We start from the raw sequence: 25,741 nt of genomic DNA, 5'->3' as shown, positions 1-25,741 counted from the left end.
TAATATATTATCAGCAATTCTGTGTCATAATAGAATAAAATCCTGGAGAGCTGACATCAACACATAAAGCCTGTTGTACACAAGCGTGAATGTGACATCCCCAGAAATGGCATTAGGTACAAGCTGTGGAAAACTGAGAGCAACAATAAGGTGTGCGATTGTGTTAATACCATATTTACTCACATACCTTTGCCCACATCCTCTCATTACTTTCATGACTATGTGGGTCCCAGTTTTCCACTACTTTCAGAAATCACCCTCTAGGGATTTTTCTGACTTACTAAACAACAGTAGTTTAATAAACTACTGCAGCAACCAGTGGCACTGTTAATTAGAATTGGGATCTCCTGATATGTTTTCTTTACTTCAGCAATTCCTCCATTCCTCAATAGGGCTGTTAAGAACAGCTATTTCAAGGAGCTAAACAACGTTGGGTAAAGCAATAGTTTATGTGAATATGTGTATGTGCAAGCACCTATGCTGGTAGGTGTATATATGTGTGTGAGTGTGTGTGTATGTGTGTGTGTGTGTATGTCTGTGTGTGTGTGTGTGTGTGTGTGTGTGTGTGTGTGTGTGTTCCTGTTATTGGCATTTCAGATTGCCAGAGGAAAGAAACTGACATGTTAGATAGAAGGGAATACTCTTCCTTCCTATGTGAGGTATGGTATCAGTAATAACCATGAAGGAGGAGGTTTCTGGATTACTCTTCTAGCAATTCTACCAAACCATTACTGGTCCAATGACTTAGCAAATTAAAGAAAATAATGAAGTGTACAGAAGAGAATGCAGTTACAATTAGCTCAATTTCTTCTCTTCCATATCAGCAAGTCCAGAAAGTTCTTTTCTTGCCAATATTTTCTTATTAAAAACCTAAGCACATTTGTGGGAGGATAAGATTGAGGTGTTGGCTAGCTAGCTTGAAAGGTCAAAGGTCAATAGGATTTGGTTTTTATGCTTGTCATAACTGATGCAACTGTGGGGTTTTATCAGGACATATGTCACTTATTTTAAACTCTTGCTATTCAGAAAAATAAAACTTAAAGCTTAAGAAACACTTTTTACTCTTTTTCATTATTACCACTCCTCTTCCCTCCATAAAATAATGGGACAATAAAGTAATTAAAAGTAACAGGTTTTTTGTGACATTACATTTGGAAACATTGGAAATTTTTTAACAGCACATAGACCAACAGTATTGTAGGAAATACAGTCTGACATGGATTCCAAGGTAGGTTTGAACTTAGATATTATGGGTACCAGTAAAGAGATCTCAGAGATATGAATAAGGTAAACAGGAGATACTGCAAAGTAAAACTAAAATTCCACTGGATTCTCTATGTAGAAAAAGGGAGGAAGCAATGGACTGAAAATGTCCAAGATTTTTCTTGGAAATGGAAATAGTAGTCCTGCTACACTTTGGGAAGTCAGGGCTGAAGGGGAGCTGAAGATGGTTGCAAGGCATTAGAGGACTGGTCTTTTCTTCCCAAGGCATGAGAATCAACAAGTGTACAGAAGGCACTCAGACTCAGGACCAAACAAGAGCCATGGAGAGAACAGAGCATCAGAGTCTGTTTGAGACTCAAAGGGAAGGTATCAGAAGACAGGAAATGTTGCCCTGTGGGGAAAATACAGGAACAAAGAGAACAATCAGGGCAGGATGGAGAGAGATGTCACAGATGGAAAGAGGAAAGAGAAATATAGTCAGTTTCATGAAACATGAAAGGGAAATAGAAGTGAGGGTCACTGCTCATAAGTATGCAAATGTATGTGTAGATGTATGGGCATTTGTGTTCTTGGAGGCAATGAAAGCCAATGCCACCAGGAATGCACATTATACAGGTGAGATGGCTATTCCCAACTGTCAACTCAATGAGATTTGATTCACCTTGGAGAAAAGCTTCTGGGCATAATTGTGGATAATTGTCTTCAGTGGGTTAGTTGAGGTGAGAAGATCCCTTCACCTTGGGTAGTACCAGTGCCTAGGATAGGATACAGGGCTGTGTAGAAGGGAGAAAGGAAGTACAATGTTTATCACTCTGTTTCTTTACAGTGAACACAATGTGATTAGCGGCCTCCAGCCTTTTAGACAGTGGCTTCTCCTCCTACTTCTCTGAACTGTTAGCCAAAATTAATTTGTTCCCGCTTAAGTTGTTTTCATCTGAGTATTTCATCCCACCAAAGAAAATCAATGTGCCAACATTGTTCTCTAAAATTTACAAACAATTGTTGTCCCATATTTTTTACTGATTCTTTTCTTCACAATTCAGAAACTTTATCTTTGAAAACAGCAATTTTACTGATCTCTACTTACATAGATGTATGAGCAATATGGCAAATGGAAGCACTACGGTCTGAAATGTCCTGAATTTCTGAGTAGCCTCTTTAGTTCTAGAGATTTGCCCCTATCACACTGTGCCACCTACTTTGCAGCACCTTTAGGTAGTTTCCTGGGCTCTCAAAAGTAAGTGCAAATGAAAGGAAAGGCAGTGTGTTGTGCTTCTCTTTTCTAATTGAATTCTCAAACTCCCAGCAAATGACTATAGACACAGCAGTTGCTTTCATGGAATGCAATAGAAGAACATAGAAACTTGGAACACCATTTACTTAAACTGAGAACTTCGTAGGAAGGAAGATTAAAGTGCTTCAAAGCATAAGGCATATGTTTACTAGTTCCTGTGCAACTTACTGTTCAGTGAGAGTCTGACTGTTCACTAGAGAATTCTATCATTCCCCTTCACAGTCTAGGCAGTTTAAAGTTTTAAAGATGGTCTCTCTGAATCCGTTCTTAACTGCCTTCTTTTTCATGTCTTCTCTCTTCTCCATGATGGCTCATCAACCTATGCTTGCAACCATTCCTACGTTCTCTAGGCTAGTACTGAAGTTCTGCTGAATTTCATGAGGTCCACATCTGCAATTCTAACTCTCTGCTGGCCCTTTGCTTAAATATTAAGGAGTATTTCCAAATTAAGTGTCAGAATTCAAGCTCCAGCTTCCTCAATGATTCCTTGCTCCACATCTCAAATATACTCTCTGTCACACAAAAAAAAGCTCCTCCTGTCACTCAAACTTAAAGTCATCATTGGATGCTTCACAATATAAGATAAAGTGGTTAAAATTGAAATATGATGTGGTAATTAAGTGTCTATGGTTATGTGAGTTCATTATCTCTACTAGAAGTGATCTTTCTCCTTTACTGATAGAAGAAAGGTCTTGCTTTCTCAGGGAAGGCCCTTTCTGTTTCAATCAGCAGTTGGTCTCACAGTCCTTTCCCAGTTCTGAGCAGTTGGATGAAAATGAGAAGACTACTGGGAAATACTGCCTAAATGGCAGTTTTAAACCCAGGGCTGTGAAAAAAAAAAAAAACAATCTTTAATGGAAGCATGGAAGATACATGAGCAGGATAGAGAGCTCCAAAGATAATGATGGCATCAAGTAACAGCTGTAGAAAACCTGTGGCTACACACCTCCAGTCTCAGTGCCAAAGGTGCTAGAAATTAATGTCTGCCACATGGTAGACTCTTGACTTGTGCATTCTGGTAGAAGTGTATCCAACTAATATGAGATCCCTTAGAAGCCCATCTACATTAGTAGATTCTCACTCCATTGTCTACAGTTCTTTACATTAAACACATTTTTTGCACCCTGGAGGTTTTCAAGTTTCATCAGAAAATATGCATTTTCATTCCACTCATTCAGGTGAGCCTCTAGAAATCACTCTCTTTATCAACTAAAACATCTGATCCAAAATCAAAGTTTCCCAGGAAGGATTAACTGATATATATTTCACATTTTAATTTTTATATTAACTTGACTGAGCTAAGGAATGTTCACAAAATTGGTAAAGTATTATTTCTATGTTTATCTGAACGGGAGTGTTTCTTTAAGGGATGAATATTTAAATCAACAGAAAATTAGTCTCACCAATGTGAATAAGCACCATGCTATTCAGTGAAGGTGTAAAAGGAGGACAGATACTATCACTCTTCTTGAGCTGGGAAAATTTATCTTCTTCTACCATTAATATGTAATTGCATTAACAATGTAATTTTCAAAGCTCTGAACTCAGACTGTTGCTTGTGCCTCTGAAGTTATTTGAAGTGCATTATGCCATGGGCTTTCCTGGACCATTTGCTTACAAGATCGGGATCTTTAAAGCTTCCATAATGCATCTCTTTCTAGACAATATATCTATTTGTTCTGTTTCTTTGGAAAACAATGTCTAAAATAAAATAGCTATATTACAGTATAAAGATCTACTTGTGTATCAATAGACTTTTAATAACCAACGTAGGAATATTTGATTGATCATTCTGATCCCTGGCCCAAAGGTGCTGGCTAATGTATCACAGGTTCTTAGATAACATTTTTTTTGTTTTTATAAAATATGTCTGGATTCTAAATGTATTACTCATATAATTTAGGTAGACATTATACAATTTTAGATGTCTATAAAATACGGATAAACTCTAAATTAGTTATTAGCTTTAGTTGATTAGTGTCTGCTATTCATATTTATATATTTTGTTTTTGAAATACTGTGTGATGTAGTCTCAAATCTGTTTTATTTTTGACAGCATGCACAGATAGTCTTAATTTCACTTTTAATTGTTATTACAAATACCTTAACAAAAGCAAATTTATTTTATCTCATAATAGCAGGTTAGTAAAAACTTGAAGCAGCTATTGACAACCAAAGTTTAAAAATAAGTGAATGTATGCAGGTTACTTATCTCACTTGATCTACTCATACAGTGCTCAAGGGCCAAGCCAAGGAACGGTGCCACTCACAGTGGGCTGAGTCTTCCCTTACCAACTAATATAATGAGCACAGTATCCCACAAGCTAACCTGGTGTAGACAGTCCCTCAGTGATACCCTTTCCAGGTGATTCTAGAATATGTCACATTGACAATTAAGACTAACCATCACATGTACCTATGGCCATTTTTTTTCTTTTTTTCTTTTTTTAACCATTTTATTTTAAAAAACAAAGATAAATGTACAAATTTTAAGCATTTTGCATAAAAGCATATAAATACATTTTTGTCCGTGCTTATGTTTTTTTTAAAGGTTTGATAGTGTGCATTCAGATCTTACTCATTACAATGAGCATAAAGTACATGTAAAACAGGATGTAACCTGGAATTAGTCAAAGTTTTCTTGGTGTGTAAGGATTAAGCATAATGGTTTTTTCTTTTCATTTTTTCTTTAACATAAATATCATTGAGAATTTATGCTAAATGTGTAGAATTTTTCTTCTATTGAGTTTTAACTTGTGCTATATGGTAACTTCTTCACAGTGTACATGGGATGGCTCCACCATTAAACTTCACATGGTATTTTAAATCCAAGAGGCTATGGCTGGGTCTTTCCCAGAAACATCCCTCTACAACTACAAAGATAATTGGCTCTCCAAGATTTTAACTTACCTGTGTCTGAGAGTAGACAGGTTAAATTCATGTAAATTGCTTTCCTAGATGAGTATCAAAGTCGAAAAAAAAAAAACATGAAAGGATTGCTCTTTCCTTCACAGTCCTAGTACTCTTTGGAAAATAGAAAATTTAAGTTTCTTGATTACTCACTGTTTACTTTCATTGACAGTTCTCTGTGAGTCCAACATGTAGACGAATCAGATCAAAGCAAACATATGCTGCCTTAACAATTTTTATGTTTAATAATACTGATCTGTTAGCCATGCAGGATTGCATTGCATATTTTAATCTCAAGAAGTGAAATTGAAAAGTACATTAGTGCTTTCTCCCTTGGTTTGGATTTGAGAGCTTTATACATATCACATGCACAGTGACTGTGTGACTAACAATAGCTTCTCCCTCTAGTGCCTTCAAATCATGATTGATATATTTATATCCTCAGTTATGCTACTGTTTGAATTATACCAGTTGTATATTTTTTAAGAAAAGATCCACAAACACTAAATCATGAAATTTTCATAAATTGCAGTGGCTTGAGTTAAGACCTGTAGTTATATTTTAAGACATTTGGTAGAGTTTTTTCTAAGTGTAGACTGCTGCATGAAGCATCCTTTTTTTTTTTTTTGTCATCTCTATAACTAGCTGTATCATGGTATTCTGGGTATTCCTATCCCTTAGTGCGGGTGTTTAGAGTGCTGGTCTGGGTGGACATAGACTGATCTGAGGTGGTGGTTCCCTAAAGGATATCTGTATGTGAGCAGCTTCTAGATTTATAAAGCCATATGGAAGGACAAGGTCATGCTTACCTGAACTGTGGCTTCCTGCCAACAGAGTGGGGCTCACAGAGCATCTGCCCATTCTGCTGGTGACCACAGGTGGACCTGGGGTTCCATCCCATTCTTGAGCTTTCACTGGCTCTCTTGAGGAAGATGCTCCGTGATGACCTCTCTCTTTGCTGTCCAACTTTGGTAACGGCTCCGTGCTGTGGCTTCGAACTTTCAGCTCCTCTGTGGATTCTGTGTATTAACAAAGTTACTTGTGATTAAAGAATTAGATGCTTCCTCACATAAAGTTTAGAAAACATTGGATGACTTTCTAAAGTATATGTAAGATATTGTTGAAAACAGAATTGTATTGGAGTATATAACAGAAAAAAAAGTCCCATGGGGAATTTCCTTTCTCTCTAAGGTGTGGCTACTTTAGTATCACCAGTAAGAAAACAATTTTCTCTCTTGATACAGAACTCCTCAATGACTCTTGGTTATTTTTTATTAAGCTCCTCCTTGGTTTCATCTTTAATAAATTCTTTTAAGAAGCATGTTATATTCCTTCCTAATTCATATTCACTCACTTTTACTTCGGTCTACTCTGGTACAAGTCAACTCAGCCATTTACAAGTACAGCTTTTCTTAAGAAAGTATAGTGAGTTTTTATTAGCTCACATATTTTCTGACCATCAAATCATCTACCACTGGTAATTATGTATTTGATAATTTTCATTAATTGATCCTTCCTTTTCTTTTATTATGTTCTGCATCAATCCCCGCTCTGTGTCATGTGTAATTTTCTTTTTCAAACCATTCTTTATTCGGTAGTTTTCCCTAAGCCACTATCTGTGACACTGTTCTCATTCACTATAGATTATTTGTATGATCTTTAGCTTTCTTGTTTCAACAACAAGTTCATTTAATTCTTAATGATTTTCCAAACTCTTCATCAAAAGATAAGCTTTCTTTACCCCTTAGTTTTAGATTCATTATCCAATGGATGCCTTATAGACAGACATATTTCATATTTTAGGTAATGTACAAATATGTACAAAATATACAAAATAATGTATAAAATGTACAAGGTAATGTAATAAAGCCTCAGATAATGGCTCTTCCTATCTATCCATTCATCCATTCTAAGAAATTACCTGTTCTGGTCTTTAACTGCAAAATATCAAATTTAAGTCTGCCAGTCAAAAGAATCTACTGACTGTTTCTGAGTCTTTTTCTCACCCATCTCTACTTAATATCAAACCTATCTCAATAATCCTAGTTTAAGCTATAATTAAGTTTCTTAATTTATCACAATTGGCTTTCTCAACTTTATCTGTGACACCCCAAGGTACAAGACAAAAAATCCATTTATAATGCACATGTGATCATAAGGTACTCCTGACAGAAATACTTAGAGGATTCTCTTGCTCACAAACCAATGTCTGAATTTATTTAAGAGTCTCTGACACATTGGCCTCTCCTTCCTATCTAACATGACACCCTCACCCAAGGAACAGTGTCAAAATGGCCATGTCCTCTGTCACACTCCTCCATTCCTGCTGCCTTCTTCATCATCAATCTTATTCCTCTGACTAAGTTGAAATGTCTTTGCTCTAGCTGAGCAAATGAACTCACACACAGTGACTTAATCTTAATGGCTTCTGAAGCTTCACCAGTCCACAGGTCATGCCTTCTGGTTATCTGTATTTTAACATTCTGTATTATCTTTCCATATGTCTATTTTGCCTCTATAACCAAGATTTTTGAAAGCCACATGCTTGGCTCTTGGTTGTTGTTGTTGTAATTGTTGCTATGCTGTTGCTGCTGTTTTGTTGGATTTGGTTTTGTGTTCTTAAAACTGGTGCCCCTGGCAGTAAGCATCCTGTTTAATAATTACTTCACTTAATTTACACAGCAGGTTTGTCAGCTCTTCAAATATCTTTCTACTACGTACAGATAATACATTATTTCTAATAGAACCAGATAACCAAATGATAATGAATGTATTAAAGTGGCACAAACTTGGTAATGCTTTTTAAAAAATCTGATCATTTGATGATGATGATGATGATGATGATGATGATGATGATGATGATGATGATAAATAAAACTCATCATACTGGAAGTTTAATTCGTGTAAAGTTTTTTTTGATAAACAATAATTTTAAAATGTGTTTTTGTCTTCATGTCTTAATTTAGCTTGAAATATTCACCAGTTTTCATCAGGATTGATCACCAATGTCATGTTTGGTTCTTTATAATCTTGCTGTATGGGGGTGGGGGGGTAGAGGCTTATATGAATTGAGCAGCAATGGTCATGGGTCTTAAGGCTTAGCAGGGCTTCAGTTGGAAGGGTGAGCAAGCAGTAATTATAGACAGGAAAGGGAAATGGTGGACAGAAATAGCACACCCGGCTATAGGGCCTGATTTGGACACGCTGTGGTAGTTGTAGCCCATGATTGGATGAAATGATGGGTCAACACTCTGCTATTTGCACAAGGGGGTGCTGTTAAGTAGGGGTCCAATTGTTTGCATGCATGTTGGATGATGGGAAAACAGTTGTAGGCCAGATTTCATTGCACATTTTTTTGCTGCACTGTTCTCCCACTCCTCTGCCTGCTGCGCGTGTCTGCCAAATGAAAGCTCTGAATAAACAGCTTCTTTGTTCTCATCTGTCTGGTCTTCTTTCATTTTCTCAATGCTCCATCCTGTTCCAGCCCTAAGAAGCTACACAGCTATATAATTACAAGAACTGCATTGTACGGTAGGAACAAACCAGACGAGTAGTTCAATCTAACAGCAATATCAGGAAGAGGTCATGTCTCCAAAGACACCTGTTATAAGCTTAGATTACAGTTACACTGCACTCAAACATAAGAAGTCAAAATATTTTAATGATAACACATTTAATCATAATCATTAGAACAAGGCCATTTAACCAACACTTGCTATTCAGTACTCCGAGACAAATGGAATTAAATTAGCATCAGACAAGATCAACATAGGCAATTCCCTAGCTGTTTATTAACACTCTCAAACAAAATGGAACTCTGACTTCAGAATATCACGGCCTCAAAACCAAGGGCTCCTCTCTTTTACCTGAATGTAACTTCGACAGAATAATTCATCCTTTGCAGTAATCTGCATATGAGTTAAGACTCCCTTCCCTCTGTCTTTTCCTTCCTTTCTGTCCTTCTCTTTCTCCCCTTCTTCTGCCACCTTCTCTCCAATAACTTGTCACATATACAAGAGCCCCTGAAGTTGGAACTTGCTCAAATCTAAATAAATGGATAAAGATCACAGATTTAAAATTGGATCCAATACTGTTGTTTCAGATATTTTAAATATGAAAGGAGAAGATTTTGGTGAAGGCATCTTTGACAAAGTCAGCCTCTTTGTTCTTATTCAAATCACTCTACTCAGATCTCATAGAGTGTCATTTAGTCCTCATGTGCAACTATTTAAAAGCCCAATACAGATTCGGAAAGAAAGAGGAACATTATTTTTCTCCTCGTGTCTTTCTTTGTAAGTGCCAAGGGTTCGTTTCGGTGAATGTTGGCAGGTGTATTTAGAGAAACTTGAACAAAATGATTGAAGACTCTGTGATGTTCAGGATTAAATGTGTGCACCTTCATGTATGCCTCGTAATTAGATGGCAAAGACCTTATATTAGTGAGAAAATCATAAGTGTATTATTGAACTTTTATTTTGTAATAAATGTTTCTCATGTACATATTGAAATGCTTCCAAAAACCAAGTAAGTTTTCTTGTTAAAATATCGAACTCCTCAAAATTACTGTCAAGAAGAGACAAGTGGAAAATGGACCACCAAATTTATTGGTCTAAGACAATGGAATAAGAACTATGCAATTAAGAAATATTGCAAGCTCAAAAAACTCTATTTAGGAAGTAAGGACAGCTAATCATATCTAAGTATTTTAATGTTGTTTAAAACCAACTGAAACAAGGATTGAATCTAGAAACTTAAATTGTCCATAAGATATTTCTTAGACTCTATATGGAAACTCCTTATAGAATCTGTGTTCTGCACACTGAATTCATCCAAGGAATGCCTGTGTTAATGCTAACCAGGTCATTGACAAAGTATAGATATGTTTTTCTTACATTGCTACAGCCTGAAAGTCCAAGATTGAAGGGCTCACAACTACTGAGAGTTCAGAAGTTCATCATCTCTTAAAGGTAGAATGGAAAGAGAACAAGCAAGAAAAGAGGGAGAGGAAGGGAAAGCAATGAAGAAAGAAGGAAGGACAAATATAGAGAGATAGTGAGAAGCAAACGTACTCTTTTATGAGAAATACCATCTAATTATTATTAATTTGCATGATAATTAATCCATACCTACAACAATCAATCCCTTCATAGTATACACAAAGAAGTGCTGAAAACCTCATCCAACATTACTACTGATAGATGATTTAGGGACATATGCCAATCACAGCAGTATGCTTGTTTCTGAAGCAAACCAGAAGCAGCTTCTTAGCTTCTGATTGATTTGGGTTGTTTGTTTGTTTTAGATAAACACCCAGGTAAATCAATACTGAGCTTACTTGTCTCCCCTTGGTCATGTCTTTGTTACAATACAAATGAACTCTCATTCTGTGTCCCCAATCTGAACTCTAATTGTATGTTACTGTTTCTTTCAAAACAGTTCTGTTTAGAGCTGATTGCTGCAAGACAGAGACAGTTTACCTATGAGTCTAGACAAAAAGGAAGTCCTCCTGTGACCCTCTGTCATCTCAATTCCTGCATCTCTAAGAGAGCAGAGCAAAATCTCTCCTGTCTCCATAATCAAAGGGCAGTGGAGATCAGGGGCAAACTTTTGTTTATCATCATTCCTTCACTCTTATGTGAACCTGTCATTTGGGGTCACTTTTGACATCCCAGGGATGGTTTCTTTCCAAATACATATACAGAAAGATAATAACAGCTCAGATGCCTGAAGATCTGATGTTTTAAAATAAATCAGAAAGTCCAAGTTTGTTTTTAAGAAGGCAGTCAATGTACTACCTTAGTAGTCTTGTACCTGTTGTACAAGAGGCACGTTGAAACATTAGTATGCACCAAAGTCTAATGAGAGGCTGTTCATACAGATGTAGTCTAATGTATTCCATCCATGGTTACCAACCAAACTGCTAAGTAGGCACAGACATTGAACTGGGTGTTCCCACCTCTATTTCTCAAGTGCTGAGATTACAAGTCCATACCATATCAAGATATATGAGCTACTGGAGATGAACCCAGGGTTTCATGCACACTACTCACACTGGATCAGCTGGGCTCGAACCCTATCCCAGCTCTAACCTTCTAAAGCAGGAAAGGCACATTGTACAACTCACCCAAGCTCACAAAATGACAGATGGCAACAACCTCATAGAGAATCAGGATACCAAGACACCACTTAGCTCAGTACCCTGAAACTCAGAAATCAACTGTTCTCTTTCTCATGGGTGCAGGAAAATCAATTTAACAATTATGTCTACTTTCCCAGAAAATTCTACTTATTCTTCTATTTTGGACCATGTTTGTTCTTAAAGAAATTATTTAATTGTACAAGCAGATGATTTAAACCAGTGACAGTTATCCTGAGGCAAAACCACAAAGTTATCTGTATCTAAAAGCCATTCGCCAAAATCACCAAGCAGCTTGGGAGTATCTAATTAGTATGGTAAAGTTTGTCTAAAGAAAGTGTAGCTTTAATAGTGTAGGGCTAAGAGGCAATATGTTGGAATAATGCTACTTACAATTGCCTTTGTGTGCATGGTATGAGAACTAGGAAGATCTCTGGGCAGAGACTACTCAAAAAATTGACTTGCCCTTCTCTCTGACTATGAACTGAATCAATCTCTTCAGCACTCCTTGTAAGAGGGAAAATGACATAACCCTATTCTAGCCAATAGATGCTGAGAGAGTGGTGATTGTTTCTTTCAATTGTGCTCCTGAAAATCCTGCAACATCTTTAAGCTACACCATCTCCTGCATTATGAAATTTGTTGAGGTCTTAAGAGCTCTTAGAGCCTACACATGGAACATCCCATTAACAGGGCCTCATCTTTCAATCCATTAATTGATTGTTACCTCATCTATGATAAATTTTTGGCCTGGAACATGCCTTATACACAAATCCACTGTATTGCATTAAACAATTCATTTTGTAGTTTGTTATTTTTGTGGCATTTAGACTATCCTCACACAGAATTTAACATATTAGTTTATTCTAACCCCTCTATTTAAAGCAGTCTAAATGTAACATTGTTGAATTTCTAATGAAAGAAAAGACTTTTGAAGTATACTAACAGGAAAATTAAAGAACAGTGACAATACATATGTTAACAAATTTATAATTTTTGATTGTTAGGATGGCTCTTTCATCACAAGCCTAAGGCTTAGGTCAGATCCCAGGAACCCACAGGAATGGAGAGAACTGCTTCTCAAATATTGTCCTTGATTCTCTGGACATTTGATATGATAGAGAAGAACACATCCACACATCCTCAGACATTCCATGTCACAACATTCACAGAAAGCTCAATCTTTCAACATTGCTCTCCTCCTTGCCTTAACTCTAGGAAAATGTGTTTATGAGATATATACTCTCTGATGAGTATTTAAGAAGTACTTTAAATGCCAAGCTTTTAATAAATTTATATTAAGTAGAAAATAAATATGTTGGAACAATCAACAGAGAGTTTACATGTATTATGTACAAGAAGCTGAATGAAGGAACTGAGACACCACATGTCCAACTCTTTGTAGTTGTCCATCTAACTAGCAACAAAGAAGTAGTGAAGTGAGTCTGATTTCTGCCATGATAGATGTCAACATAAGATTCTTAGAAAATGCTGAAAAAAATTCAACATTCAATATGAAAAAAATTTAGATATAAGCTACATATTAAGAAAAGATTAAACATAAGATTGTTGTTCCTGTGCTGGTGTCGGCTTGTGATGACCTGTAGTAGATACCCTGCTCAACTCTGGAACCCCCTGTGAATCGGAGAAAGCAATACTGACCAGTTTAGATTTCCTAAATAAAATGATAGAACTGAAACAAAGATGCCCCTAAAGACCCCTCTAATTGTCACATCTCTGTACCTCTACGACAGTTGTAGAGAAAATCAAAGTATCTAAGACTTCAATAGCGCCAAAGCTGTTCTTGAAAATACACCTCCCTTTAAAATGTAAAAGTCTTGCTCCATCTAGACATTTTCAAATCAGGCATTGAGATTTTGATCAATCAAACAATGAACTGACCTCATGAGTACCATGGAAAAGGGACTCTGTAGAATAGAAAAAAGAAGTTATATAAAGTAATACTGAATGACATTCTGACAAGATTCACAAGCCATGTGACTTTATCATCATTTTAAATGACAAGGAAACCAAAACTCACTCAGGTTTTACTACCAAGAAACACCTGACTGGTGAGCAATTAGGGGTAGATGTGACCTACAGTTGGGCTGACTGCAAACGCAGTGTTGACTTTAGTACTCTGGTGTAGTATCTTTTCTTTCTGGGATTGTCTACCTTCATTTCTGGCTATGTTGTGTAATACCAAACAGGGCCACTTTTAAAGTCCATTGCAAATCTCAAGTACTACCATGTTTATTTACACTTACTATCACTTGGTTTAAAGTATTTGATCTGAGGCAGTTACACCTCCTGCCTTGGCATTATCCCATGAGGATTTGACCTCTGATTCCTTTTCTATTGCCCCATCATAACAGTGAAGGCCATCAAGTCATGTGTCCTTGTCACTTCACTATATGTACAACTACACTACTTCTCTTGTTGCAGGACCCAGAATTCCTTGCATGAATAGTTTTGAGATGACTTCCAGATCTTTGACCACTCTTTCCCCCAGAATTGCACTGATGTATGAGAATCAATACCCAGACTCATAGAACATAGAATGTAGGTGAGTAAAAACATGAGAAATGTCCAGAAATATCAAACAGCACTGGTCAGACTTCAACAGTTTGGTAAAGAAGTAAGTTTTGTTTTGCTTTTAAGCTGAATTCTTTTATTTTTATTTTTTATTGATATTTTTGTTTACATTTCAAATGCCACCTTCTTTCCCAGTTTCCCCTCCGGAAAACCCCTACACCACCCCCACTTTCCAAGCTTCTATAAGGATGCTGCCCCACCCACTCCCTCCTGACTCCCTGCCCTGGCATTGCCCTATACAAACTAGATCCTCCAGAGCACCCAGCAGCTGAATCATCAACCAAAGAGTACACAAGGTAGAACACATGGCTCCAGTCACATATGTAGCACAGGACAACAGGATGGCATTGTAGTGCATCAATGGGAGAAGAGGACCTTGGTCTTGTTTTATTTCTTTTTTTTTTAAAGTACTCAATGGGCATGTGGAGGGGAGTTAAGGGGCAGTAGAGAGAGAAAAAATAAAAGAAAGAGAGAGAGAAGAGAGAAGAGAGAAGAGGCTGGCCATGAACATGTGGAAAGAGAAGAGGGAGGGGAATAGGGAGAGAAGGGGCAGAGAGCAAAGAGAGCAAGAGCAGGGGGCAAGGTTTTGGCCCTAGTGTTCTTTTCCTACTAAAAATACAGGTCTATTGGAAGCAGTTGTATCAGAGCTGATATATAAATATGCTACAGGTTTTACATTATTTCATTTTTGATAAACAGGAAAAGATGATGTTATTGCTTTTAAAGAAAAAATGTACCTATGAGAATTAAGCAAAATGAAAGCATGTGGAATTTTCTAAGTCAGAGGCTCATAATCATGTCTGCTTTATTTCAGTCCTCATGAAACTCACAGAAAGCCAAGTGTCTTTGCCTGAACATGAGTATGCCACCAAGTACTAGACTAAGCTTTGCAATGGGTTATGTAGTTATTTCTAAAATGCCAAGAAGCAGAACTACTAAATATTCACTGGTGTTTCATCTTTACACCAGTGTAAACAACTTTTAGTGTTTATATTTAATGCAGGTGAACTTATCGCAATTTGCAAAAGAAAGAATTTTTATTTGTTTAGAATTAGGAACACATCATGGGAACTTAAGTCCATTACAGAAGTCTTATTTTATGTTCATGTCTCCCTACTAATTTCCACTTGCTTTTGAACTAAAATGCTAACCTGTCCTAATCAGATTTTAAAACAATTAAATAATCTCTTTCCTAGACTCTTTAGTCTATTTGATTTTTATATAGAATGGATGTTTGTACAGAATGCTTTTAGCAACTGCCTATATCCAGGACAATCCAGCACCTAGAGTACAGTAGAAACTCTGGAGAAGTAACATAAAGATGAACAAATTAAAAGGAAATATAGGGCTGTAATTTTGGTTATTTTTCTTTAAAATTTTCAAAAATATATGGATTCATTTGAAGAGTTTCTGCTTACTAGTGTCATGAGAAAAACAATACAATAATTATCTGTTAAAAAGAATTCAAAGATTAATTTTTTGATAAGGAAAATTGTAGAATTCTATTGATGCCCCTGTCTACCTTCTCTGTTTTTGTCTACTTCTAAGTGATCAAAGCAGAGGAATCCTTTGAACAGTGGGAGACAAAGAAAATGACTAGGGAATGGAAGTAAACAATCTGTTAAAAATATTTTAAAAGCTAGAAGGAAGGACTTTGGTATTGGAGGGTGATTTTATATATTATCAAGACTATATTATTCTGTATTGGAATTACTATTAAGTATTTATGAATCATAATCAAGATTTCTGTTGCATAGGTTAAGCATAAAATTTAGAAATGACCTAAATGTTCTTAGAGAATATCAAGCCTATATTACTAATGCAGGACAGGAATTAACACCAGCAATTGTGAGAACTATGTGCAAATGGCTTACACCCTAGAAACTTTGATGTGGAGAGTCCCAGCTAAAGCATAGTATAGTGACGATGTTCAGGAATCGTCTTTGGAGCTCTAAGCCCTTAAATATCAGGTTGGACTTAGCCCCTAATTAACATTCAGACCTTTGGCAGACCATTGCTCTATTCTGTGTATCCATGTGCTTATCTGTACATGAAGCATTGAGACTAAAGAATCTTCAAGCCCATTTTCTCAGGATAAGTGTTAGAATAGAGTCTACATTAGATACTCTGATTCCTGAATTATTAAGACTTTGAGCTAGGGTTTTTTGTTGTTGTTTGTTTTTTATATTTTTTTTTTTTGCACTTCATGCTTGCACTACAATTAAATTAAAGTTTCTAGAGTTGATTCTCAGCATGGGTAATTTTAAACTCTTTCTTATTTATAATATTAAGATTCAGAGCAACTGTTTAATATTGTGTAAAATTTTTATGACTGTTTAAGATAGTTTGTATTGTTAACTTGGGTTGTCCTTTTCTTCGATGGTCTTAGCTATTTTTAGATAAAATTATCCTAATTATTCCCCTTTTTGCAAGAGAATGGAACAAGTAAAAACCATAGGAGCTGATCTATTTCACATTTCTAAGAACTTTATTTTTTTACATTAGAAAGTGGTATAGGGAGAGAAGGAAGAATACTTGATTGCTTCAAAATTGAAGATTATCTTTATAATTTATTTCTGTTGTGATAAGCCTTCCAATTCTTACATAAGGCAAGATAAGGCTTCCATATCTAAGAACATTCAAATTCACATAGTGGTGTGAATGGTATCTGATTATTTTATTGGTTGCTTTAGCTATGCTATCTTGTAATAAAAATAAAATAAAAGAACGCAAACCAACTCTGAAAAGAAGACAACTTCATTACATCAATGACAACTATTAGTACGTAAAAGATGCATATGATCTAAGGCAGACAGGAAGCAGCTCGCTTATTATTTCCAAGCATTTTTCTGTCTTGCATGCCCATGCCTTTTAAAAAGAAAGGTCATAGTTCAGTTCTTTAAATTTTGAAGGAAAGACAAGGCTTTGCCGCTGGTGAGTGGGAACAGTGTGGGGAGTCGAATGTATGCACAGGTGCAATGAGATTTAATTAAGCCTCAAATCATTTTAACAGACAGATGGGATTAAACCTCCATCTTAAGAGAATTAGAAACTCTGAAGCACTAAAAATATTAGTGTATGAGAAGAAAAATATCACTTCTTTTCTTCCTGAAAGATGTGACTCTGAAAATACATTCATAAATGTTTCCAAAGCAGACATCAAATGCTAAGAATGGCGCCCACCATGAACAGTACACACAATAAGCACGGCTTCTCAGAAAGCTATCTTCTAAAGTTCCCTAAAGCAAAGGAACAAGTGATACTAGAATACCAATTACTAACGGCCAGATTTGAAGATGACGTTCATATAAAAAAAATCTACAAAAATAAAAATGACCCTCCAATGATGATACTACTGATGTCTCCAGCACCAAAGTCACATAGAATTCCGGATTTCACTGTATCGGTTTTCTAGAAAATGTGGGCGGAGAGTGTATGGGTGTGTTAGAACCACTCTAGGGCAATAAAATATGCCAGAGTATCTAAGAAAATAAATACACATAAGAATCACCAGGGTTGTTAACCTGATTTGATATTTCTCCACAAAAGGACATTTCAAATGAACATATTTAAGAAACAAATCAACCTACTGGCCAAACCAATAGAAATATATAGATACATATGCAATATTTATTTTTCATTATTATAATATAATTACACTATTTTCCCTTTTCTTTTACTCCCTCCAATCTCTCTCATATATCCTTCCTTACTTTCTTTCAAATTCAGCCTCTTTATTCATTAATCATTAATTTTTGGCATATACATGTGTGCGTACATGTATCTATGTGTATATATTCTTAAATGCATAAGTATAACCTTCTCAATGTGTATAATGTTACTTATATGTATTTTTATATGATCATTTGGAATTGGATATCCAGTTGCCATAATATTCTCTAGAGAAGAGTATTTGTCTTACTCTCGGGTTTCTTAGTTACCTGTAGTTCTTTTTGTAGAGTTGAGGCCCTATAATATTAACAATATAATATTAATTCTTTGAAAATGCTATTTTATCTATTTTAATCAAATTTATTCTCCAAGTGCTTCAAGATCAACCCCTATACCATAACCAGCAACTTCATTCTCACTTCCTCTGTTTCTGTCTCTTTCTTACTTACCGTCCCACCCCCACATACACACACGTATGCACACACAAGCACACACAGTCATGGAAGACTCTCCCTTCTGAATCAACTAGCAAAGACCAATAGGTACCCACCTAGGAATAGGCTTCCTGCCCACTTTTTCTCTCCCATGTCACCTTTTGTGTGTGCAGGCCTTGTGTACTCTGTCTAGTTGCTATGAGTTCTTATGTAGAAAAGTCTTTTCCTAGAGGTCATTCTCATATTTGATGTCACTAAAATTTTTAATCCTGTCTTATCTTTCTTTATAATTAGTTAGCAGCAGACATCTTTTTGGGGAAATCACTTTGATTGATAAAAAAAAAAAAAAAAAGGCCTACAAAGGTTCTGTTATTCAGTCTTTGGGATATAAGTTCATAGGTTAAGAAAGAAAAGATTAGAAAAAAACATCTGAAAAGGGTTAAAAAGAAAAATGACATAGTTCTGACAGGATTGAGATACAGGGCTTGCAATATAAAACTTTTTAGATGAGGTCAGGACTATACTCAGACCCTCCTTGTGGATGCAGACATGAGCTTCTGAGTCCAGGAGATGCACCAGGAGATCCAGAAAGATATACTGTAATAAAGAGAACCAGACTTGTTTCTAAGGTGTTTCTTCTTAAGCCACCCACCCATCTGCTTTCCTGCCCTAGTCTGTGCAACGAAATATTTTATCCATTGTGTTTTTTCTCAAAATAGTGTTCTCTCTTTTATAAATACAACTCCAGTCTTCATTTCATTTTTTAAGATTATCTTACTTTGCAATATTCAAGAAAAACATTTGAATAAATCCTAAATGATACATGGAAAGGATATTTGAATTTAGCAATAAGGTATGAGCAACAAAATAAAATAAGCTAGAAGTGGCAGGATGAAAGAACAAGCTGTGGAGTGGGGACATGAGTTACAAGCAGCCTTGAATCTATAAGGACTTAATACTATACTAGGAGCTGAGTAAATGGTGCAGTGAGTAAGAGAATTAGCTGTGCAACTAGGAGGACCTGGGTTCAAATTCCCAGCACTCATGTGAAAAGCTATGCATGGTCATGGATGCTTGTAACCCCAGTGTTGGAAAGAAAAGAAGGGCATTTTAGAATCTGGTCAACCATCCTAGCTCAAATAGATTCTGCTTCAATGAACAGACACATCATTTTGAGGGAATAAGGAAGAGAGTGAAAAGGAAAATCACCCCATGTCCTCTGCTTTCTGCCTATGTGTGTGACTGCATATAGAGCATGCTTACATGCATGTGTACGTGCACACACACACACACACACACACACTATGTACTATGCCTAGATTATCTGTATAACATCCATGACCCAACACACTTAAATGCCCAAACCATACAACTCTAAATGGACAATATCTTGAGTATTGTCTTAGTAGGGGCTTCTATTCTTGCACAAATCATCATGACCAAGAAGCAAGTTGGGGAGGAAAGGGTTTATTCAGCTTATACTTCCACATTGCTGTTCATCACCAAAGAAAATCAGGACTGGAACTCAAGCAGTTCAGGAAGCAGTAGCTGATCCAGAGGCCATGGAGGAATGTTACTTACTGGCTTGCCTCCCCTGGCTTTTTCAGCCTGCTTTCTTATAGAACCCAGGTCTCCCAGCCCAGGGATGGCACCACTCACAATTGCCTGGACTCTCCACCCTTGATCACTAGTTCAGAAAATGCCTTACAGCTGTATCTAATGGAGGAATTTCCTCAACCGAGGCTCCTTTCTATGTGATAACCGCAGTTTGTGTCAAGTTGACACAAAACCAGCCAGTACAAGTATGCATTCCTCTAGGGATGATTTGTTAATAAGGTAATAAATATATACAGAATGATCAGCATTGTTGATCATTATGGAAACTCAAACCTGAAATACTGAGCTTCATAATTGGTAAGATTTTTAAAAGATTAACACGAGATTGCAAGACTTGAGGAATCAAAACTATTGTGCGTTACTGGAGGGATTTCAGAAACGAAACAGAATTGCTACATGACCCAGGACCTTCCTCCATTCTCAAGTGCTGAAGGCTTAGTCTAATCATATTGTTGTATATCCAGGTTCCTCATAGCATTGGTAAAACAATGAGGAGACAGAAGTATCCCATAGGTCCCTGAATAATGTACAGATAACAGTGCTGTATACGCAAATCATTAAGAGAAAGGAAATTGCAAGGTTGAGTCTGGAAGGCATTGAGTTGAGCAACATACTCAGGCACAAAAGAAATAAACTGTATCCTTGCATTTGGGTTAGCCAGAGTGGTCTAAGAAACCAGAACAATTGGAATGGTGTCAAGACAAGACTAGGGATTACTGTTTTGTCAAGTGTTCAGAAAGAACAAGAACAAGAATAAAGCAACAACAACAACAGTGAAAACGTCTCTGGAGATGGTCAGTGGTGATGGTTGCATATTGTGCTAATTTACTGACTGGTATCCAACTGTATTCTTAAAATTATTAAAGTCATAAGTTGAATGTTACACAGAGTTTTCCATAATAAACAGATACATGAGTTTGTACTTATGTGGTGTGTAGGATTGGCATAAGCAGATAACAAGTAATAAAGCTGATTCTTAACTTCAATACTTGCTTTTCTGCTATAATAGAAATTATTGGGCCTTTGAAGATTCCCATCATAGCTGGGCTTAGCAGCTGGATTTCACACTTTCCTATTAGTCTATTAATCTAGATTAATTACAATGAAGTTTAGAGGGAAGCTAAACTCCAGGATCTAGGGCCAAGCATTCATACTAACCCTCTGAGTGCCCATTAACCTTTGATGGGCACCTTACCTGCTCCCCTATATGAGATCTCCTGTTCACATGTAGACACTATTTGCTCCTTAGTCAAGAAGGACCATGACTTTGCCATATAGATGGTACTAATCTTGGTCCTACTCTGAAGACATTGGGACACTAAATATCTGAAAGCCAGCAACAGTATGGCTGTGTGAAAGGAACAGAGGGTTTAGGCCTATGGTCTCCTCCAGTGTCAGACTTAATTAGAAACCACTTCATATGTAGCTAAACTCACAACTCCCAGGGGACCCAACAATTGTGGCATGATTTCACTTCTAGGACTCCACACTTACTGCAGCCTTCTCTTGTTTTACAGTAACATGAAAGAAAGACAGAAGGACAGGGAACAGGATAAAATTAAGGGGTGGGGATAAAAGGGGATGGGGTAAGGAAGGAGACAGAAAGAAGAGAACTGATAACCTAGGTCTGGGAAACATTTACCACCAACACAGATTATGAGCTGGCTGCCTTAAAATGACAGCTGCTTACCAGTTCTCTGAAGCCCTCCATTGATTTCACAAGGAACTAGGTCAGGACTGCTTTTAACTGGGAAGCCTTGTGGTGAAGATTCCACTTAACTGTAAGGTACGAATATTAAAAATTGATGTGTAAAGTAAATCTCAGCTTAATGAGCATCTGGATAAAGTCATAGCAGGAAAAGCCATGGAAGTTAATAAATAAATAAATAAAATAAGAAAATGGACAAGTGTTTCCACAACTGCTTTTGCATTTTGACTTTGTCCTAATAAATATTATTCTGGAAGGCCATTTGTCATAAAGCCTTGGTGGGCCCACTAGTCTGCATTTAAGACTTTAGTGTTAACCCAATGCCTTTGTGGTGGCACATGTGCTTTAAAATAAAACTTGGATATTTGCTAGTTCTGACAATTCTGTTTTTCAAATTTTAAGCTTAAGTCTGAAGAATGGGGATGGGCATTTAATGTAAGAAAATTAAAAGAAAATGAATATATGTCAACTATTTGAAGAACACATCGACAGTTGAATTTCTGTGATTGTCATACTTCTAGCAACATAAGGTTTGGACCTGTATGTAACGAAGGCAGAATGCTTAGTCTTAGAGTTGCTACTTGGAAGGGGTGGTGGTTTCATCTATATGATGAGCATCTACCTCCCTCCCCTCTCCTCTTCCCTCTCTCTCCCTTCATCTCTCTTCACTTCCCTCCTCCTTTCTCCACCTCCCTCCTTCTTACTCCACCTCCCCCCACCTCTCTCCTATTCTCTCTCTACTCTCCCCACTTCTCTTCCTCTCCACTTGCATCTCCTATCTTGAAGACTTAGATTTCATTCAGCATTCTGCAATCAGTACAATTCCTGTGGGTGCAGAAAATGGCTGAGTTGTCTACAATTCCTTATGCTCCAGGATTCAGGTAGCAAGGTTATTCACTTAAGATGTCAGATCCTTTATCCAGTTCTAATTGAGAAGAACAATGCACAGACCATAGCAAGCATCTCTGGCAGATTTCACTCCATTCCATCTTAGTCTCTTACTATGAACTGTATATTCTTTCTAGATAGATCTGGGGTCCTGTGAGTCTCCACTTTAAACCACACAAACATTAATGGTTAATAAGTTACTTCCATGTATATCTTTTTTAATTGTAACAACCTTTAAGGTAAACTAAAAACAAAACAAATAAAAAAAAACATTTGCTATGAAAGTTTGTCTTACCTAAAATAACAGCAGTTAAGTGGAAATCTATCTGTTTTCCCAGGACATTGAAATGTTACTCTTTTTACACACCCTCACAGGCACACACTCACGCATGCATGCACAGATGCACGTGCACACACACAGCCACATATACATGTATATCCATACATATAGACATTTGTACCCATGCATAATTTGAGAGCCCAAACTATTTTAGACTATATTGAAGCAGTTTTAGAACTAGTACAACAATAAATATTTAAACAAATCGATGAAAACGAATATTTATTTTTATCTTATTTTATTTTCATTTTCAATTTTCTAAAATTGAAGCAGTAAACAGGTCATACTCAATGCCACCTGCAGCCCAGCTAAGTTCACCAGTTGCTGAGACTGCTTCCAGCAAACCTGAAAACCTGTGCACTGCTATTGTTGATAGAATTTACCTTAACTCTTATTTGACCTGAGACAGAAAGTACTGGTTTTCGTTTGTGTTGTTGACTGACTATTCCCATCATCTCTCAAAATGTAATTATCCTGATTCCTCTTTTAACTAATAAAACTTTTCCATATTTAGATGTATAAATTATTTGTATGTAAACTGGGTATAAATTTTTTAAGCCTATGTCTTCTATTTGGTGTCTGCTGGAATATCTGGTCCTTCACTATCTTAACTGCTATTCATCTTGTGTCCCTGCTAAAACCTCAGATTTCAATACTTCATAATGATGATGATACTTTAGACTGCTTTTAGAAAGTTTAGATTTGGAAAAAAATCAATAACTCCAATAATGTAATATACATTATATATACTAATATACTGTAAAACGCATTCAAGAAGACTATGCCCAGGAATGAGAAAAGCATATGACCCTTAAATTCAAACACTTGCTAGTAACTTATTCATTCACTATTCGTGTAGTCAGTGAATCATTGGGATCAGCACTCATCTTAAAGATCTCCCTGATCTAGAAAGAGTGTGAGCTCTTACAGTGAACTACTCAGTGTATCCTAATCATACCTTTACACATGCATCATACAACACTGCCTATTTTATGCCAGAATAGCTTATACACATAAGTAGAGGAAAAAGCTCGCATAAAGGAAGAAGAGGTAGAACTGAAAAAGATAAAGGGATGTTCTGTGGCGTGGGAAGTGGCGTAATGTCTTCTATAGGGAATCATTAACAAGGTCAGTGTGTCATGAAAGTTATATTAATCTGCTGTCTGTTGCACTGACCCAAACAACTTGGGTGAGGAAAGGGTTCATTCAGGTTACAACACTATGTCATAGTCAATAATTGAGGAAAGTCAAGATAGGAACTCAAGCAAAACCATATCGGAAAGCTACTCACTGGCTTATTTCATCCGGCTTGATAGGCAACATATTTTATAGTGCCCACACCCACTTCCCTATGGATGGCATCACCCACAGTGGGCTGGGCCCTCCTATATCAATCAACAAGGAAATGTACACATACATGCTCCAAGGCCAATATGCTGGACATAGTTCCTCACATTCTCAATTTCTGGGTTAACATTTCTCTAGTTAGCATCAAGTTTAGAAAGATGAACCAGGACAAGGATTAAGGGAATCAAGATGAAATGTACACCACAGTCAGAAAACAATAGGAAGGTTTGTATAATTTAGGTTGAGTAGAAAGGAACTGAGGTTAAGATGAAATGGGAAAGGGGAACTGTAGACACCACAGAGAGGGCATGCCCTTGGGTGAAAACCCACTTATAGATATAGAATTAACCCTTTTTTTTCTTTCCTTCCTGTTCTTCTTTTACTTTTTTCTTTTATTTTCTACTGAGACAGTAATGACATATTTTATTAACCTATATTAAGGCAAAGTTGATTCTTCAGCATTCAAGGAAAATTAGCTGTAAACTAGTAGAAAAACAATGTGAGGTGATCTGTTTGAATTTCCCACATTTGCAATGCCTCAGTCCATTTTGCCACTGACAAGCTTTTCATCTTCGACAGCTCTCTCTTGATGTTAATCGCCAGTAAGTGGCCTAAAAACTAATCAGTCAAAACACTAAAATTATTATGCAGGTGTAATGGCAAATTTGACATCTAGAATGTGATCCTCGAATAAAGCAATGCTTCATCTCACTTCTGCTCATTTGTTTTAGGGTTGCTGACAGCTAAATCCTAGCCATTTGGGTATTTTAGTTATGCCATGAGAACAAAAAAGTCAAAATGTAAGTACTGACCCACAGTTCCATGGGAGAGTTAATGTTAGACAATAAATTGTTGTCATGTTCTGATTTATACTTGTTTAAAATTATTATTTATGATTTCACTATCATACATATATATGTAAATATGTTTATATCATTCATCATACACATTGATCACATTATCTTCTCTCAACTCACTCCTTCTGAATCCCTTCTTTTTTCCAACAAATGCCCTTTTTGTTATTATGGGGTGTGTGTGTGTGTATGTGTGTGTGTGTGCACATGTGTGCACATGCAGGCATACATGATTTCACTTAATTAATTTTACACAAATGGGCATAGATGTGGGTTATTTTTACTTGAAGAAAGGCAACTTGAAGCAATGACCATTGAAGAACACGACTCCCCTTCCCCAGCCAACCATTAACTACCCAGAGCTTTTAAAGCTGTTGGTTCTTTATTCTTATTCCTTCTTTTTAGTCATATTAAATCCATTCGTAACAGAAAAAGGCACAGAGAAAATAGAAAAATGGTACTGAATGCAGCCAAAAATTGGAGCAGGAGAAAATGTAGGAGAAAGTTTTTCCTGTGTTATCGGTGCACAGAAGAAATGCTCTGCTGTTTTCCATTGGAGTCCCATGTATGTTCCCCGCCCCTCACCTTAGGTCAATTCTTCTGTGTATACCTAGCTAGACAGTATGCACAGATTCAAAATCCACATGACCAATACTTCTCCCTCTCCTCTCACGTACTCATTAGGATGTTCATTCCTTTCATTTGGGAATAGCCTTGGCCCA

The 25,741-nt window shown here is 36.6% G+C and overlaps 1 protein-coding gene across 2 annotated transcripts in view; it reads right to left on the bottom strand.

Annotated features, from left to right (window-relative positions):
* The window catches only part of NYAP2 (neuronal tyrosine-phosphorylated phosphoinositide-3-kinase adaptor 2), a gene marked incomplete at both ends in the record, with an annotated part of 237,240 nt that overhangs the window by 55,262 nt on the left and 156,237 nt on the right, over positions 1-25,741 (bottom strand). For both annotated transcript variants that reach the window (XM_080932764.1, XM_080932765.1), the window contains one exon: positions 6,238-6,447. In XM_080932764.1, the coding sequence (XP_080788890.1) occupies positions 6,238-6,447 (210 nt within the window). The remainder of the gene's footprint in view (positions 1-6,237; positions 6,448-25,741) is intronic.

The sequence above is a fragment of the Micromys minutus genome, assembly GCF_963924665.1.
Source record: "Micromys minutus genome assembly, chromosome: 19".
NCBI classification, from domain to species: Eukaryota; Metazoa; Chordata; class Mammalia; order Rodentia; family Muridae; genus Micromys; species Micromys minutus.
The sequence above is the reverse complement of the archived record's forward strand: the minus strand, read 5'-3'. Positions and strand labels throughout refer to the sequence as shown.